This window comes from Galeopterus variegatus, unplaced genomic scaffold (assembly GCF_000696425.1).
Source record: "Galeopterus variegatus unplaced genomic scaffold, G_variegatus-3.0.2 Scaffold2410, whole genome shotgun sequence".
In the NCBI taxonomy this organism is placed as follows: Eukaryota; Metazoa; Chordata; class Mammalia; order Dermoptera; family Cynocephalidae; genus Galeopterus; species Galeopterus variegatus.
Window position 1 is genome coordinate 117,593 of NW_007728521.1, and position 20,877 is coordinate 138,469.

The window sequence follows — 20,877 nt, forward strand, 5'->3', positions numbered from 1 at the left end:
CACCCCCCGCCCTGGCACTCACTTAGTGTGGCGAAAGACGTGCTAAAAATCCCAAGGCTTCTTTAGACCTATTCTGAAAACCACTGAACAGTTAGCAAATGCCACAAAGAGTTGGGGTGGTGAGTGATCACCGGGGGGCAGGGTGTAAGAGAAGGCTTCAAGAATAGGAGGAAATAAAGCCAGCTTTTAAGTAAAGGGTGGAATTTGAATAATAGGAAAAGCAGCAGTCAGTTAATTGTGTTAGATGAGACAATGCTGTAAACAAAAGCTGAGAGGGGAGAAACTGCAAACCTCCAGGGGTTGGATTTATCCTATAGACCAAGGAGAACTGTTAAAAATCTCCCAGTAGAGGAATAATATGACGAATATGATACCACAGGATGATTAATCAGATGGCAGTGTAAGGGACAGACTGAAGGAAAGAGAATAGGGTTGGCAGTAAGAAAAATTTTACAATAGTTTAGGAATGAGGTAAAAAGGACTGAAGTAAGGTAAGTGAGGTAAGAAGGCTTAGAAAGGACATTTATATTTAAGACACTGGAAACTGAGGAGATTAAGACTTGCCACAGTCATAAAACAAGTAAACGGTGGAACCACTATAGAATTAGAAATCTTCTAACTTGGATCACAACATGTTGTCTTTCCAGGCAATAGCATGTAACTTTTCTGGTGGGTTCTAAATGCATCCTTGCTCGTTTGTGTGTCCATCTATTGACCCATCCACCCGCCATCCATCCATTCAAAATATTAGATATCCATGTAAGGAATAAAAAATAGCCTCTGATTTCAACTATGGCTTGGATAAATATGATCAAGAGACAAGAAGAAAATTCACACCATAGGCATGTTCCACTCTTTTTTAAAAAGAAAAAAAAAGATAGTTTTTTGTTTGTTTGTTTGTTTTTATCATTTTAGAAGACAGAGGCTCTGGTATTAAACAGATGAATTTTTTTGCTTACAGCTCTGTCAAGATGAAAGCTTACACTGAAAGCTCACTCTAAAGTGGATTCTGAGGCTAGCTGACTATGCTTACATATTTAATTAATGCATAGAAATAAAATGATTCTACATAGGTTTTTTGTTTGGGGTTTTTGTTTTTTAATATCATGGCATACAAGTTAAAATGAGATACCATTTCCACCTATCAAATTGGCAAAGGCAACTTTTAAATACAAAATCCAGCACCAGTGAGGATATAAGGCATCTGGCACTCTCATACAAATATTGTGGAAGTTGGTACAAGCTTTGTGAAAGGCAGTTCCAGACAAAATAATTCTTCAAAGCCTTTATCCTGGCAATTCTACTCCTAAAAATTTATCTGAAGAAAACAATTTTGGAGATAACTCAACAATATATTTACAGTGATGTGTATTGCTTCCTTCACTGATTATGATAGCAAAAAACCAAGTTTAATTTCCAACAATAGTAAATCTGTTAAACAGAATTTATTACAACAATATAAAGGATAACCATGCAGTTATTAAAAATGGACATGTTAAAAAATATTTATGGTATGGAAAAGAATGTGAATGATAAACAGAGAAAGAAGCAATAAAACAGCATCCCTGTATGATACAATTTGGAGGGGGATTTACATATGAAGAAAATCTGAAGTGATATGACAGAATGTTAACCCAGACTGTTTGGATTGCAAGCTAATTCTATTTTCTTCTTTTTATTTTAAAAACTTTCTACAAAGCACTTTCTTTTTCTTTGCTGAAGTATATTTAATACAGTAATTATACAATTATTCTTCTGTTTAAAGTTTTGGTTTAAAATTTAAGATAAGTAAAATTCTTATATAATGATTTAATATGTAGTTCTTCAACTTGTTACATGTAATTTGCTGCTGTTGTTGCACAATCTATATCATTGTTGTCATCATCATCATTTTCACTAACCTTATAAAAATGCTTATCATGTGCCAGGCATGGATTTAAGTGTTTTTACATGTATTAAACTCATTTAATCCTAGAAGAATTAAGTGACCCTAAAAAGTTTTAGTATTATCCCAATTTTATAGATAAAGCAACTAAAGCACAGAGAGGTTAAGTAAGCTGCCCAAGGTACAAGCTGGTAAGTAATAGAACTGGGATTCAAACTCAGGAAGCTTAGCTCCACTGTCCTCTTGCCACTCCACTCTACTGCCTCAACCATAATTCATTCAACAATGTGATATCACAGATCATAGGGCTTATCTGAAGCATGATTACTGCTGGCTGACAGGTAATGACCAGTTTACATTTCCTATAAAAGAACACCAGAATATGATTGCTGCTTTATGATCATCCTATTGAGATCACATGGTTTAGGGTGCTAAAAGATATTTCAATTTGCAAAAATATAAAATATGCCTGATAAGCAGAAAGCATATTGCTACCGCCAAGTCTAACAATACCCATGGACTGCTGCTAAGTTATATATTATCCTCGCACGAGTATTTTCTCATGTATTATCAACTGACCCCATGAAACAGAGTCACATAACTTCATAATCTGAAGGAACTATTGAAGCTTTACTGACAATAAAATGAGACACAAGGAAATTAATTCACTAACCTGATTAAAAGCATACCAGGACTAATGCCTATGCTCATGATAATATTCCCTCAACAGATGCAATAAATAAATAGTAAGTTATTTATTCAAAAACAGTTTTGCAGTATAGCCAGTCTACTGCTAGGTTTGCTAACTACACTGCTTCCTTAGAGAGAGACAATGATTATTTCTAGTAGTAAGAAACTCTTTACTTCCTCCATGTCTTTACTCTGCCTAGTGTACCCTCTTCACCCTCTCCTCTTGCCTCTAACTGCTTGACTAATGCTTATTTAAACTCAGCTCAAGAGTTACATCTTGATACTGGTAGGTAGATTAAGTACTCCAACACCCAACAGCATTCTCTACATATCTCTTTCTCATTTCAAGTATAATGTGGCAATCTAATTGCCCATTTATCTGTTTCTCCCATTACACTTTGAGAATTCCTTGGGTAGGGACAATGTTCTATTCATTTATCATCTCCAGCACATAGTAAATTACCTAGATCGTAACAAGTATTAAATATTTCCTGAATGAAGAAATGGATAAATTCAGTACTTGAAGTTTTCCTGGTATGCAGTTAAGTATGTACCTACCGAATAACCTCTATGGATTATAATGTACCTCTTAGATAAAACATAAGGAATGTGTCTGTCCCTCCTTCAAGAATAATCCAATTCTCACAGCTGAGAACTCAAGCCACTAGAGAGTAACTTTTTTGTGTTTGATCAACAAACTGCTTGCCATGGACAATGGAGAACTACTGTAGGCTAATAAGCAGCATATAAGGAAGTCAGTAGCACTCGGCTTGTCTTTATCTCTAAACTCAGATCATACTTCTTCCACTAGTCCTTTGTGGCTTTTTAATTGGTTTTTGTCTCCTTCATTTTTTCAATACACTTTGCATCTCTGTTATATCTCCTATATAATTACTTGTTCGGGCATATGTGTCCCTGACTAGATTTTAGTTTCTGGAAGAGAATGACTAAATCCTATTTATCTAGTAAAGCACCTAGCAAAGTATCTTGCACTTAGCAGACAATCAAAAAACATTTGCTGAATTGACTTGTTAATAAGAGAGTTTCAAGTGTCATTTCTGACAAATGCAGAACTATAAAAGATGTTTTAGGACACAGCACCTGGGTATCAAAAACAAAGAGAGAAATACATCCTATGTTGACTTAAAAATATATATAAGTTGGGATGAAAGTTCCTTTAAAATTTAAAAAAAAAAAAACCTTACATTTAAATTCTTAAAAAAGTAATTTATAAGAAAACCTTTTGTCTCTGCATACAAAAACATACTTTTTAAAAGAATCAAACAAACTATAACAATGATATCATTTTACACGTTTCTCTTTTTCATCTTAGCTGCCAGGAAATCCAGAGTCAAACAAGGAGAAAAATGTTGTAATCTGTCAACTCTGGTACCTTGTAACAAGTACCCTTAATTCCTTTTTAAATGTGCTTTACCATTACTCTTTTACAAGTTTAAACTTTTTACATTGTAAAAGTTACAAACCTCTATATGTAAAATATTCAAATGTCACAGAAAGATATAAAATATAAAATGAATCTCTTGTTCCTTTCTCTGTTCCCAATTTAGTCCTATATTCCAAAGGTGCCAGAGCTAACCACCAGTAATTGTTTTGCTATAGCCTTTCCAGAAGTATGAATATATGTATGCATAAACATGTTTGTGTGCAGAATATTTCTTTTTTTATTCCTTTTTTATACAAGTAGAATCATGCTGTACATGTATCTTTTTTAAACTTACAATATTTTGAATATATAATACATAATTAGCATATATATTTGCTTCATTTTTGTTAATCATTGCATTACCCTATTGGCAGACATTTTGTTTGTTTTCAGGATATTGCTATAATACACAATGCTGCAATAAAACTTTTATATATACCTTTGCGTATTTTATTATTTCAACAAATATTTACTGGGTGCCCACTAACTGTCAAGTGCCACTCTAGGTTTTAGGAATAACAAGGAGCAAGACAGAGTAATCCTATGTTCATGGAACTTACATCCTAGTTAGGACAGATAATAATCAGGTAATAAAAATATTTCAGATAATTCCAGAGTGAAAAATGTCATGAAGATAATCAACAGTCATTAGTGAAGGCGCGTGCGATGGTGTGAATGTTAATTTCCCTCCAAAGCTTATTTTGAAACCTAATCCCTCTATTGTGGTTGTATTAAGATGTGGGGCCTTTTGGAAGTGATTAGATCTTGAGGGCTCCACTCTCATGAATGGGATTAGTGCCCTTACAAAAGAGGCTTGAGGGAACCTGATTCCTCCTTCTGCCAGGTGAGGAAGCAGCAAGCAGGTGCCATCTTTGAAGTAGAAAGAGCAAGCCCTCACTAGATACCTAATTTGCTTGAACTTTGATCTTGGACTTCCCAGCCCCCAGAACTGTGAGCAATACATTTCTGTTGTTTATGAGCTACCCAGTCTAAGGTATTTTGTTATAATAGCACAAACAGACTAAGACAGTGCATAAGAGTAAATGACTTTTGAGCTGGAACTTGAAAGGTAAGAATCAGTCTGCCATCAGAAGATATGGAGAAAGTGTTCTCAGTTGGGGGAAGAGCAATACAAAGGCCCCTGGAAGGAATGAACCTGGTATTTTTGACAAATGCAAAGAAACAGAGTAGTATAAAATGTGGGTAAGAAGTAGGCAGGAGATCATCTACGGTCTAGAAACCTAAGAAAGAAGTAAAGATTTCAATTTAAAGGCAAAATTAAGCCATTAAATTAAAGGGTTTAAAAGCAAGGAAGAAATAAGATCTAATTTTGCTAGTTTATCAGAAGGATAAATTTCTAAAAAAAACACCAGCTAGCTCAAAGATGATGTGCAATTTAGGTCTTAATAAATATTGCTAAAATGGCTTCAAAAAGCTGTACCTATTTATTTTTCTGTCAAAAACATATTGTACAGTGTCTGTTTCTACAGACCTCAGCAATGCTAGATGACACCAAACTTTAAACTCTTTGCCAAAATGCAAAAAAGTAATGCAAATTTGGCTCCAATTTTATTTTCGATTTCTTTATATTAAGTATTTCTCTGTATTATACATTTTAATTTCTCTATATTAAGAATCTGCAATGGCTAATGGAAATAGTGAGGTAAACAATACAGACAAAACAGATCATGACAGAATGAGGCAACCTAAAAACATAACTCACTCCCAGCATGGAAAAACTATATTGAAAAATGACCATAGTTTAATTTTAATGAAATCTTACTTCTTGTTACTCTTCTTGCAGTGCAAAATCTGCCTAACAACAAAGTTAGTTGCAACCTCTCTCTCTCACAATGCAGAAGGACTTAAGGGGAAATGGGGAATATACCCACTTGGGTGAATCTATTTGCAGGATTCTGAATTCTTAGAAATAGATATGCTGGGACAAAGATTTTTTGCAGTAAAAATATTGATAGTTACAGCAAAACTGGCCTCCAAAGGCTTTGTAACCCATTTCAGTTCCTACCAAAATTGTGGCAAGTTGAAGATAATGTCCTTTACATTTCTATTTACCTTCCTAATTCCCTACCTCCTTACGTTAGATGTGTCAATCCCCATATTCAACATTTCACAATGTAGAAGCTGTGACATATAGATAATTGTTTAGTAAAACAAGTATGAACTACTAAAGCAAAAGATTTTAAAATAAATTTGGCACACTTTTATTTGACTGTCTATATTTATTCAAATGATACAAAACTGATATGCTGAATAGATGAAAGATACTAATATCACCGATTTCCAAAACGTCCTTGCCTTATTCATCTATAAATCTTTCACAATAGATTTTGATACATTTGCGGATATGTAAAAGAAAGGTACTATGAAAATAAGAAACATTCCTATTTAAACAAAAAGAAAAATTTAAATTATAATACTTACAATCATCTAGATCTAGAAGTGAAATATCTTTGGCAAGAGGATTTCTATCTTGCTTTGTTTTTTTCTCTCTCTCCTATAAAATAACAAATATTTCGTTTATTGCATGTTCCGTTTTAAAAATCTATTAAGTACAGTAGTCCTTAATGCTCCGAAACAAACTTTTTTTTCCCTCTGCTTAGTCTTACAAACAAATTAAGCTTCTGTATGGTTACATATAATATTTTTTTGAATCAAAATTGCTGTCTCAATTAGCATACAGTATTTCCTCTTCACTATGCAAACTATTAATTATTTGAAAATACTTTGTGTTTATGGGGCAGGCCAGTTAGCTCAGTTGGTTAAGACTGTGGTGCTGATAACAGAAAGATCTAGGGTTCATCCTTGTCTGCACCAGCCAGCTGCCAAAATAAACAAACAAATAAAAAACACTAAAAATATTTTGTGTTTAAAGATGATAAAAGATTTTCAGAAGAAAATTTAAAGTAATAATTATTTTATAATCTGGTAACTTTTTGCCAACAGAAAAATATAATGTGGCTCTTTGGTAGAAAGCACACAAATATTATCAAAACCATTGTACTAGGTACTTAATATTTCAATACTGGGTTGTGTCAGATTTCTTTGCCAAAGGTATTCACTAAAATCTATAAATGACATTCCCAGGCTCTTGCTCTTTAGGGTTGAAAAGGATTCTTTTACTCTCTCAACTGTTTTGTAGAGAGAATGAGTATTTCAAAACATATCTGCACATAATTACGGCTTCCCCCCACCAGAGATTTGCTTGTTCAATCTATTATATTTATATAAGATGTGTATAACCATGGACTAGAATACAGTGCCTCTAAGCCTGAGGTGTTTGCAGTTTGGTTAGAGATTCAGAAAAGATCTGTAAATCTTTTTTTAAAAAGTATAAATTAAGTGCAGTACACTGAGTAGCATTATAAACGACTAAAGACCAAGAAAGCATATGGCGTTAGATATACTTGGGTCAAAATTACTTATCTTTATAATTTATATATATTTTTATTATTAAATTTTCTCAAATTAAAGGCCAAAACTTATATTTCTACTAAAATGTTTTTGTTTATTCAATCATTCATTCATTCAATAGATATGTGTTAGAATTTTAACTATGACTCAGATTCTGTGCTAAGCAACGTAAATAACAGCCAGGACAAACATAGTGCCTGCCTTCAAATAACATATAATCTACCAAAGGAGTTTATAGCTTATTGTTAATGTGAATTATTATAAATATTTTTGAAGTATTCCTCTAACCATGGAAAGATAACACTGAATCAAAAAGTATCTTACCACCATTTAAAGTCTACATAGTGTTAGAGCTCTAACAACAGTAAGAGCACATACATGAACAAGAGCATTACATAAAATTATGTTATGTAACATTTTTAAATCATTTAGGTTCTGCTTGTTTTTTCCCTATGTCAATACTCAGAAAATTATTTTCAAGGATCAAATAGGAAATACATTAAAACACTAACTAAAAAGATCAGCACTGATTTTCTTCCTCAAAACAATTATTTCTGCCACTGAAAACTCCAAATCATCTACATGGGTTTTAATTTACACTCATTTAAAAATGAAACAACAGTATTTGCCCTCTCTACATTCCTCAAATGAATAACAATGTCTAGGATGGGGGTCGGGGGGAGAAAAAAATGTTAGTTTTGAGGGTGAAATTTTTTTCCCAAATTTATGTATGTTTATTTTTGTGAGGCATAGTGTGTTGTTTCAATATATGCATATACTGCACAATAATTCACTTAAGGTAGATATCATAGTTTTGTACTCTTAGTCCACCCCTTCTTCTCCCTCCCAATTCCCTCCCCTCCCAGCCTCTTGTAACCATTATTCTACTTTCTAATTCTATGAGACCATGTGGTATTTGTCTTACTGTCCCTGACTTATTTTGATTTCTCACTATTTATTTTTAGTATGTATCTTGTAAATTTTTGTGTTATGATTACCATGAGCTTTACGAATAACATGTTATAGTTAGTTTGTTTAAGACTAATAACAACTTAACTTTGATCTCTAAGAAAAAAGAAAGAACCAAAGCCAACTATACACTTTGGTGTCATTCCTCCCCCCATTTTTTGACATTTTGTTGTTTCAAGTTACATCTTTTAATATTGCCTATCTCTTACACGGCTGTATTTTTGTTGTCGTCTTGAGGCTGAAATTTAAAAGTAGCAAATAAATGAAAACAGGTACAGAATGAAAATGCCATCTCAACCAGAATATCATTCCTGTGAAGAAAAAACATATAACAAAAAAGAGTATCATCATGCGACTTATCAAAATGCTATGCTGAGCACAATGGGTGTAGCTTCCCATAAGCTACAATGGTGCATGACTGTCTTTATGGAACTGTAACTTCCCCACCTGAAAAATTAGAAACCTATCAAATAAAGATAAAGTTAAAAGCTGAAGGCAAGTCTATACCTTATTTTCTACTTCACGGCCAAGAGTATGTAACAGTATCTATTAAATATACATCAGGTCACATACAACACAAAACAGAGCTGCATGTGAAATTGGCATAATCTCTTACTAGAAGCCTAGAACAGAAAGAAAAAAGGCTTTCAAAAGGACAGAATTTCATTGACTTTCTGAGAACAGCAAATAACAGTGACTGAAATACAACATTAGCAATAGATAATGGTCATTCTACTGAATTGAAAAAGCCTTGCATTCTGAATCAAGGTTGTAAAATGCTTCATGATGTGTTTGGTATTCCTCTCATATTATATTTCATTTTTCACTTTAAAAAATCCATAGTAAGTTCAAAACATTTTCATACTTAAAGAATCTACTATAAAAATAAAAATCTGAATTCTAAACAAAGAAGTTAAGAGCTCTATTCCATCAAACATTTCTCCATTTGCAATTCATCTTGGTAATAGAGACAGAACCTGGGTAAAGGCATATAAGACTTGAGGCAGGAGATTTTTCTTGCTCAATGCATAATTCATGTGCTCCGCCTGCAAAGTGTGTAAAATGAGAATTTCACACCGCAGCATGAGCCATGGAGCTGCAGAGAAAAGGCAGATGAAATCATATTTTACTGTGTGAATTTTATTTCTTACCCTCCCAATATTTATACAAAACCATCATTGACAAACCAAACACATTGACAGATCACCCACTGTTTCCATTGTGTTAGTACTTGAGAAGAGATCAGGCAGAAAGATAGACAATTTGTTTTTGTATATCTTTTTAAATAGAGGATTAGGTTTTTAACAGCTGAGTGACTGTATTAGACTTTTATAAGGACAACAGAAAGTGATCTTAAAATCTCACTACAAAAAATACCTCGTTATCAATTCATCATCCCCAAATCTCCATTTTGTTTCTATGGTATTCGATTATACACCTCAACATATCAACATTTCAAAATGAAATACAAAGTCACAGGGTTAAGAAACTGATTTCTATTTAATGTATTTCATTTCAAAAAATAAATAAAAGATCTTAGAAATACTTATTGCTCCAAATAATACAAACAAAAATATGTAATAATATACCTGCAAAGATTTTTTTATGTATTATGCATGTTCATTTTCATGCTGATTTGAAAAAAAAAAAAAAAAGCCAAATAGGAAAAAAGATCTGACATGACAAGCATCAAATATGCTTTCTAAGAGGAAGGGGTAAAGAGGTAAACCACTGCAAAGAGGTTTGAAATTTAAACTATAAAACAGGATAAGCAGGATAAAATGAAAAGTTTGTTAAACCCATACTGTGCTTTGAAATCAACAATTTGAGGCTAATTCTTTTAGAAGATATTTGCATAAAATATTTTCAATCAGAATTTCCAACCAAGGACAACTTAATGGCTCTCTTCCCTTCAAGTTATCTGACAAATTTGATTCAAAAAAGTCTGAGGCTCACACTTAAACTTGTGCTTTAAAACAAAAGTACATCTCCACTAAATTGAGACTTCTTCATAAGTTAAAAAGACAGTTAAACTGCTAAAACAAATCTTTCTCTATTAGATTATGCTTGCTTCAATAAAAAAGCTTGCTTAATAGCATTCATTTTGTTTTAAAGACCTCCGTTGAACTCAAATGATATTTCTGTTTTAGAGAACTTAATATATAAACTAATTTGGGAAAGACATAAATTGAAAGATGCAAGCCTTTGAATTGTTAGAGTAAAAACCAATATTATTCAATATTCACAAAAGTTTCATAATTGCAACATAAATAAATACTTATAAAAACATAATTGAAAATGTTTCTTATTTCTCAAATAGATCAGAAAACCAATCAGAAAATAGGTCCTTCTACTCTTATGCATGCTCTACTTCATAACACATGCCAAAATAACTTTATCCCCAGGAATTTTTCACATAGAAGCTCTTTATCCACAAGACCTTTTATTAAGGTAAATCTTAACATTACTGACATTTGAACATTAATCACAATACCACTGAACAGTCCTTAGAGCACTTAAGAGATTTAATCAGTTACTTTGCACCTCTCAAAAAGGGATTAGCAAAGTTTTGAGATACATATAACCTGAGAAAAGGACAAATGACAAGAGCATCTCAAACACTGCTAGGTATATATAGATGACACTATTTTTTTTCACAGTTGGTACACATATTAATCTTGATTTTGATTCAAACATGGAAATGCTCTTAATATGAAGAAGTGTTATTAAGAGCAAGTACACTAAATACTTTATATTTATTCTACATTGATAGATTACACTTTATACAGATTATGTAATTAAAATTTTTTATATATAAAGAATACATAAAAGTTATTCACAATAAAGTACAATCATGATTTAAAATTTTTATCATTTTAATCATAGATCATCTAAATCTTCAGCAGTTGGTGCAGAGACACTGTAGATATAATTAGAATACTGCATCACAGTTAAGGTGTGAATAGTGAACTAGCAAGGAGACAGCTGAAACAACTACAGTATGCAGGAGTACTCTGACATACTGGCTAGTTATAAGAACACTGAAGCCTATGTTCAATAAAGGAAAAAAATCCCGGAAACTTTAAAAACATTACTTTAAATAAAATTGTCACCATCTGTTCAACACATAATTTACAAGCAGAATATAGCTTAACTATATTGGTGAAAAACAGGACAAAGTGATACAAATGTTAATCTTTTCTTGATACAATGTGGTCTACATCACTGGATCACTGGTTTTTCTCTCCACTCTTCTGTATAAAAATTTTTTTTCTTTTTCTTGTATATGTGAAAGCACTTAAAACATGGTATTGTTAAAAGTAATTTTGTTATAGGTATTATTTGGGGCAAAATAATATTTCACAAAAAGGACTATACTGAAAATATTTCTCAATTAAATATGTTTCAGAAAAGAACACCTACACATAAAAATATGCTTGTCCACCAAAGTAACTGTAATTGAAACAAGATAAGTTTCTTTAGTGATTACTGACAATATCTGACTTCAAATGAAGACATGTCCCAATCAATAGCATAAACAAACATGACACCTGAATGTATGACTATAGTTTTGTGTCTCACAGATATGCTGGGCATGGTGTTGAATAACAAACACATTAGGAATATAAACAATCCAGCAGTGGTTCTCGCCCCTTTGACCATCCCTACACCATTCACATGAGTAATACCCTCTCATCAGCAACATTTTTCATCCGCTGCCGTCATTTTCAACTAGGAGAAGTGGAAGGACCACACTCTGATATGAAGCCACTTTCTCCTCAGCTTGTATGTAATATGAGAAATGGAAAAGGAAGAACAAAGGCATGGAAAATAGGAAAGCACACAGCATGTTAGAGAACCACAAATACTCTACTGGGATTAGAACATAGGGTGGGTTCAGACTTGAAAAGTAGATCTGGGCATGCTAGCCTAAGGGGTTTACTGAACTCAAATGGCAATGGGGCCTCATTACAGGTGACCTGAATATTAATCTGGCAGTTGTACAGAATGATTGGGATTGGGAAAGCATTGGTCTGAGAATGACCATGGCAATGGTCTGTGAAAGTAATGAAGAGCTGATTGAGAATGGTGACAGTAAAAGAAGAAACAAATATAAGAAATAATACACAGAATCTACAGGATTTGGAAACCATCTAAACATACAAAATGACAGATGAACCAAAGATAATTCTGAGCTACAAATCTGCAAGAATGAAAAGAATGCTGGTACTAAATGGAAGAGCATGTCTGCTATACTATATTTGGAAAACAGTAGCCCCAGAGACGTCTAAGAATTTGGTCTGACTGGGGAAGAAAAACTGGAGGTGTTGTAGAGGTTGAGAAATGTTACTGAAAGTAATTCACATAAATGTTTCAGTTGAAGCTATAGGATTAAATGAGGTCTCATAACAGAAAAAAAAATGTAGAAGGGGAAAAAAGAGGACTATAGGAAAATTCATTCACATCAATTCATATTTTTTTTTTCCTCCTTTTTGTCTTTTTTCGTGACCAGCAACGGATTGCAACCCTCAGTGTCATGCCCGTACCGGACCGGGACCGGCAACGGGATTGCAACCCTCGGTGTTGCTCCCGCAACTCGCTCAGCCAGTAAGCGGCCGGTCTGTATGTGGGATCCGAACCCTCAGCGGGAGCGCTGCCACGCTTCCCATGCGGCGCACTGTAGCAGTGCGCCACCGGGCCGGCCCCATCAATTCATATTTTTAAAAAACAAATGTGTACTAAGTACCAACACAGGGCAATGTTCACATTTGGGTGTCAGAAGTGGGTATAAAGTGAAGCAATCAAAAGAATGAAAGGCCAAAGAAGTCAGAACAAAAGGAATGCAGAGAGTTTCAAGTACTAGGGGTACAGTCACACAAAAATATCGAGAAGGATAATAACTCAGAGAAAGATGCTGGGTTTGGGGAAAGATGAGTTGACTTTTCAGAGAGCAGTATCTAAAGGAAATGATGGAAGTGGAAACCAATTTATAAGGGACTAAGAAATAATTGGGTTAAGAATTAGTGGATGGAGAATATGTAGATTATTTTTTCTAAATGCTTGCTCACACTGTCTTTCTTCTGCTCCCTGCTTTCTCTCTTTAAATGCTGGAAAAGACATGAGTGCTTTGGTTGGCAGATGGGGAATTAGTGGAGAAAGAGATTAAAGGTATAAAGGAGACATGATTATTAACAAAACAAGCCCTAAAGAAAGTAAGACTTATTCTTAGGTAAGTGGATAGAGAAAAAGTAGGATAAATGGAGATTTTGAGTTAGAAAGCAGAGAGATATGAGACACAGTGGATGGCAGCTGTCTACCGAAGAAAGTGTAAGATCACAGGCTGAAGTAAGAGGTTATAATTAAACAGTGACTTACAACTTAAATAGTGTTAAGATTTGAAAAACACAGTAGACTTTAGAATTACAAAAAACTTTAGGTTCTTTTTAACACTGATGTTCTATAATTTCAACACTGTTGATCTCATAAAATTAATGTTCATGTTAAAAAATGTTAAAACTGCTGTTTTAGGGCCGGCCCGGTGGCACACTCAGTAGAGTGCGGCGGCGCTCCCACTGAGGGTTCGGATCCCATATAGAGACCAGTCCGCTCACTGGTTGAGCGCGATGCGGGCATGACACCGAGGTTTGCGATCCTGTTACCGGTCACAAAAAAAAAAAAGACAAAAAGGAAAAAAAAAAAAAAAAAACTGCTGTTTTATAGTTATATAGTGCTTTACTTTGATTTTTCACATTTGATTTTTTACTTGAAAGAAGTAAGGTAGGTATTAGCATTCCTACTTTATAGATGAGGAAACTGAAGCATAAAGATATTTTCTCCCAACAAGCAGAATGCTATACTTATTTCATAGGACCACCATAAATTTTAACTATTTTGAAAGCCATATTTTCAAGGTACCTCCAACACCTTATTTTCATGCTCAATGCCCCCAAAACACATCGTCCAGATGAAAGAAAAGGAAGAGAAAGAGTAAAAGTATAGGTTTAGTTAGGCTGCAGATTTAAGGCATATGAATTTTCAGCACTAATATTCTGTCATGCTAAATTAAGGTAAAGCACCCACCATCTGCCTTCATTACTCATAATTTAGAGCAGAAGCCACAACACTTGGTGTGAGGAGGACTTTTCCACAATTACCAAGTTGACTTTTATTAGAAAACTGGTACACTTATAAATCGCATGGTATACTCCAAATCATTCAGGAAAAAAATAGAAATAAATAAGTAGTTATAGTAGTTCCAAGAGAGAGAATATTTGTTCCAATTACTAAATTAAAGAAAAAAAACCAACTCTAACTGCCTATTATAGATAGAAAAAGGCGTTCTAATACAGAGAAAATAAGTCATCTAAGGCAAACATATGGACACAAAACTATCAACCATGTGAATAAAACCTGAATTCCTCAAAGGTCTTGGCTCACTGCAATAGTTTGAATTTTTTATACTGATGTTCTACAGAGTAAAATATTTTCAATTATCAAGAGATTTAATCTTATTCTTATCACTGAATGTCTTTAACAAAGAAGAAACAAACTGAATCACTGACCTGGAATGCCACTATGGTTTTTGAAAGGGCTCCTAAAGAAAGCTCTCCTTCTAATACTATACAGGCACTGAAGTCTACAATTCTTCACCTTTTACAAAACTTCTTAAGAATAACTCCCTTTGAGAGTGCGGTGCTGATAACACCAAGGCCACGGGTTCGGATCCCATATAGGGATGGACGGTTAGCTCACTGAGTGAGCGTGGTGCTGACAACACCAGGTCAAGGGTTAAGATCCCCTTACCGGTCATCTTTAAAAAAAAAAAAGAATAACTCCCTTTAATTCCACCCACTTGACATTTACTGATTTCTTGCTCTGTCATTGCAAAAAACATTGATTTCTCATTCTGGGTTATACTTACTGTCGATTTCTAAAGCTCTTTATTTTAAATAACAATTTAAGCCTTTTTGTAATTTGATGTAAGGAGGAAATGAGAGTACACCAAACTCACTATGTGGTAAATTTTTGTATAAGGCCAGATTAATAAACCGTAAAATCTCTAAGATTTTATGTGAATTTTTGAAAAATAGAAACCCTATATTATATGCTATATAGAGACACAATTTTAAAATATAAATTCAAGTTTAAGATAAGTTTTACTATCTGCAAAAATAACTGAAATGAGTAAGACAAATACTAGCCAATTTCTAAAATATGCTATTCTTTAATAATAAATCTCTGGATGGGGGTCGGCAATTGTCTACTTCACTGAATTTATTTTCATTCCTGGCTACTCAAACGACATATTGAAGAAATTCAAGTTAACAGAACTAACAAATAAATGAAAAAATACTGGGTTAAGAAGAAATTGAATTCAGTGAAAGGCAGGGTTTGACCATATTTTCAACATATGGAATAATAGTTTATACATTAAAACCAACGCACTTGAAGCCTAGTAGCAACATAATCCATTTATAAGAAGGGGGTGAGAATTAAAGACCAGAACAATAATTATTATTAGGCATAAATTTTATATTGAAACTATATTTTTGCAATCTATACTTTTATTTTTTGCTGCTAAGCAGACAGTTCAGTATTAGAAATATTAGAAATGTTAAAACAAAAAGCATTAGAGGATTCTTGCTTTTTTTTTTAAATAAGTGGCTATTGCATTTTTATTAATTAGCTAAAGAATGTATACCCTTTAATTAAAGCTTTAAAAGCATTCTCAAAACACCTAATAATTTAAAAATCATATTAATCTCAATTTCTTATGATGTATATACATTTACATTCCTTTGCTCGATACCATTTCTGTGACTTCCTTTCACTTTCCCTTTAGCAAAAGCATCACTTGTCACAACCTATATAAGAACAAAAAAGCTCATACGCCCAACATTAAGCTCTCTAGTTCAGTGGAAACAGATGAGGTAAAAAAATAAATATAAAAAATAAAAAAAAAACGTTTCTAACTTCTTTGCCGAGTTGGGTTATAAGAGAAAGGATTATCTAGAGAGCTCATACGCCCAACATTAAGCTCTCTAGTTCAGTGGAAACAGATGAGGTAAAAAAATAAAAATAAAAAATAAAAAAAAAACGTTTCTAACTTCTTTGCCGAGTTGGGTTATAAGAGAAAGGATTATCTAGAAAAAATAAAATAACAGGTGTGAAGGAAGATGGTGTTGTTTATTTTAGTTGTTAGTGACAATGTTAAAAATTCCTTTTTTAGTTTCTTTCAACAAAACACTAATTTTCAGAAATATCTATTCTTAACTGAGAAAAGGATATTTACCTTAAATTAAAACAAACGTATAATCTCTTACCTTAGTGACTTTTCTGGATTCAGATTCAATTTCAGATTCTGATTCTGATTCTGATTCAGAATCTGAAGAACTTTCTTCTATTGAACTAGATTCAGCATTGGAAGAATTGGAAGTTTTAGATTTTTCATTTTCCTTCTCCCCATCTTCAGAATCACTACACATAATAACAAATTTTGAAATATCAATTTTAAATCCTTTATATAAACAAATTTAAGCAGATTATATGAAAACAATAAAATGGTTTTAAAATTCCAGAATATATTAATAAAATAATAATAAAAGTGATATTGCCTATAACCAAATAAATTAGAGTCCATTCAAACTCAATTACATTATGTCATACACATTTCAAATGCAAAAAGTCATAAAATAACACTAAATGATATCATCAATAGCAACGCAGAAAATAATTAATATTAAATGCTTGGTTTACCAGGAATTAAGTACTAACAGTAACAACTTCAAGGATACTTATGCTAATTTTAAAATGTTGTCTCAAAATACTGTTTATTAGTAAATTGAAATATTTGTATATCTACTTTTGTCAAAATAGACGTGCATTTTATAGATTTTTCTATCCAAGAAAATTATTTACACAAGTTCCCAAATACAACTTTAAATACCTTAGGTGTGAAAATATTAACCAATTCAAAGAGAATTCTTCTAATGCAGTAAGTCATACTAAAAATGTAAGATAATTAAACATAAACTTTTAAAACACCAAATGATCACATCTAAGTTCTTACTGCTATTCATTCATTTGTTCACTCACTCACTTAACAGATATTTATTGATTATTGACTACTTGTTACCACTATGTTAGGTGCTAAGGATAACAATAGTTAGTAAGATACCAATGATCTGTGTGTCTTCTTTATAGAGTCTACAGTCCATTGCAGGATACAGAGAACTAAGCTGTCAGTGATAATACAGTATGATAAGCAATAAATGAGTAGAGTACAGTGTGTCATGAGAACATAAAGAGGGACACCTAAACAAACTTAACCAAGATTAGGAATGCTTCCTGGAGGAAGAGACACATAAGTTGAAAAATAGAAAAGAGGCAGACAGAGGGGTAGAGAGGCAGTTCTCAAAGGAGAAGGAATAAAGTGAGATGGTCAAATGAGCTTCTCTGGGGATGAGGATGACTTGTGGTGTTTTATATTTTTCTAAAAACTGAAAGTCTCGTTCTTTCTACCACATGCATGTGTGCATTTATTTATTTTTTAAGAATCTACCTTGGGCCAGGCAGTGTTAGGCATTTCATACCATTCATATCAGTTATCTAATTTAGATACACTCTTCCTAGCTACATTATCATCCCATTTACTATAATAAAACCAGTATTTGGGAACGTTAAATAACTTGCTCAAGGACATAAAGACAAGAGGGGCAGAACTGCAATCTGAACTCAAATTTGTCTCACTCCAAGGTCCATATTTTCTCCACTGCACCATAATAAATATTTCCCTTTAAATGAAAATACTGTGAAGTGTAAAATTAAAATTTAGTAATAAATAGTTATGATTACTAAAGCTCATTAAGAGCTTTAAAAAATTATCATACTGGCAAAGTTAAAAAACATTCTAAGAGGCAGAAAAACACAAGGGGGAGGCATAGTGGTGAGGCAAGGGAAGAATCGATGTTTCCCAGAATTGATTTTTGTGGAGGAAATATGATTGCTGTTTATTAAAAATGGAGCCATGGTAACATCTCAGAGCACATGTAATTATATTTGAAGACTAAAAAATATGTTGTTTTTTCCCCCTAGCAGAGAATAGCAATTTATTATCCCTAACTCACTGGTTAAAACATGTACTTAAAAATATAATGTTTAGAATGTATCTGGTATTTTCTTTGTTGTAACAAACAATTCTTTTAAATTTAAACATGGGTAAAACATTTCTGAAGAAAAAATAATGAAACTAATATATGATTTCTAGCATACTGACTTTTGCTATCTGAAAAAGTATTATTACATGCACTGAACAAAACTTTCTACTTTCTAGAAACAAGATATTTTTATAAACCATATCATCATAGATATTCTGATATTAAACGAGAAGTACAGAATTTCTCTCAAAGAAAAGGCTATTACAAACCAAGTAACTCCTTTGCTGCAACAAGTGTATAATTTTAAGTATATTTAACTTCTAGCATTTAAGATAAGATTTAAAAGGTAAAAGTGTTATTTTATTATGCATCACTCAATTTTGATGGTAATTGTTGTTTACCTTACTGCTTAGAGTTTCAGATGTTAATCTAATGAAAAGAATTTACTGGTAACTAGGTTTTTAACTTTGCAATGATGAAAAGCCTGTATTAATTTAACCTACAGATTTCATTTGTTCTGAACAGGAAAAACAATATAAATCACTTTTAAAATCATTAAATCCTGACTTAAATTAATAAAGTCATAATTAGGGCATTATGCTGTGTTTGTTATGGAAGTGGCAGGGCGAGCTGCTTTAATTACTGTCTGTAATAAAAGGAGCAGAGAGCGTACTGCGCTGCAATCAGTGCTGTCAGCCACGGCTGAGCCGAGCTGCAAGCTCATCAAGTGAACGGACAGAGCCCAGGGAAAGGGCCATCATGTCAGCAGAGGCCACTTGCTGACAGCAGTGGGGAAAACAGTCACACAATCCAAGGTATTAGCCCCAATTACTCAAAATTTTAACGACACTTTAATACGTGATAATGTTGTTGATAATAGGAGATTTTTAAAAAGCGCTAATTGTAAAGGGCGCGGAGTCGCTGGAGGGGAGGGGTCCCCATCGGAGGTGATTGAGAGGTGTGGGGGGCTTGGAAAAAGCCGGCTTCGGGGGAAGGAAGCCGAAGGTCCCGAAGGGTCACGCAAAAAGGCCAGGCGCGGGGAGGAGAAAGGAGGCCAGAGAGCAGCTCTTTGATTCCAAGATGGCGACGGGTCTGGAGAGGGGGCGCCAGAAAACAGCGTGAGCCTGAGAAGCGTACGCTGAGCTGCCAGAGTGCTATCTGGATTTCCAAGAGCAACAAAAAATGAATAAGTCTTTCAACAACTAAACTACAACTATAAAAAAAGCAACTACAGACGCGAAGTTTAGGGCCGACACAAAAGAAGATTCCTGAGAGCGCCCAAGCTGCGCTGCCGACCGAGTAAGCAAACCCAGGCGGCAGAGACCAGAGACCAAAGACAGGGTCCATGCCAATGCGGACACGGAGAGATAGCCGCCCGGACTGTCCAGCTCTGTGAGTGACCCACAGCCCAGCCCTGCTTACGAGGCAGACCCCTGTCCGGCTTCTGCCTGCCACATCAGACGAGCCACTGACCCCAGGGCTGCCTCCATTTTCTCGGGTGGGGGCGGAGCCGGCCGGATCAGCCAGGTCTGAATCCCTCACGTGGCTCGGCTCCTCACTGAGCCCTGCCACTTGCTTGACCCGGCGCCGGGCCTTCCAGGGCCTGCGGGCTGGCCTCCTATCCCACTCCCTCCACGGTTCTATGGTGGGGCTGGTGACGTGGGGAGCCCCTGGTCAGCGTCGGGAGACAGGGAAAAGCGGGCCGGGCCAATTGTTACTCCACCGCACCCGGGGTTCTGCCCCCAGTAAACCTCCTGTTGCCGAGAGGCAGATACCACCTCTGCGGCCACCAATTCGGAAAAACGCCTACCCTATTTTTGGTTAGGAAAAGTGTGGTTGGAACGCTCCCGGGCTTACTGGAGCCTGCCAGAGAGCTGAATTTGGGTGGGCGCGGGAGTCAATCTGCGCCGGGGGATTCAAAGAGGAACTGTGTGCTGCAGGCTCCTCCTCCGAGGAGCTCACGCTGAGAAACCCCCACTCAGTGCTACAAAGCCACCCAGAGTGACGGTTAGACTGCGTCCAGGAGAAACCTGAAAGTATTCCTGGGCGGGGCCGAGCTGAGCGGGAGCTTGAGGACACGGCTGACAGACGGGGTTGCAGTAGACAAACCCCAGTTCAGAGAGGGGAGGTGTCCGGTTACGGAGGCGGAGACTCAGCAGGAAAAAACCACACCTTGCGGGCCGCCTGGTAAGATCCAACACCTAGTGTGCAGACTCGGCAGAAAACACACAACCTGTGGGGCCACCACAGCGGGATCCAGCAACCCAGCAGAGTCCAGACTGACCAGAGAGGAGCCTCCC

General features: G+C 34.8%; 1 protein-coding gene across 2 annotated transcripts in view; it reads right to left on the minus strand.

Moving 5' to 3' along the window:
• The window catches only part of AP3B1 (adaptor-related protein complex 3, beta 1 subunit), a 254,762-nt gene that overhangs the window by 80,128 nt on the left and 153,757 nt on the right, over positions 1-20,877 (minus strand). For both annotated transcript variants that reach the window (XM_008581623.1, XM_008581622.1), the window contains exons 19-20: positions 16,745-16,898; positions 6,462-6,534 (exon numbers count right to left, since the gene is read on the minus strand). In XM_008581623.1, the coding sequence (XP_008579845.1) occupies positions 6,462-6,534; positions 16,745-16,898 (227 nt within the window). The remainder of the gene's footprint in view (positions 1-6,461; positions 6,535-16,744; positions 16,899-20,877) is intronic.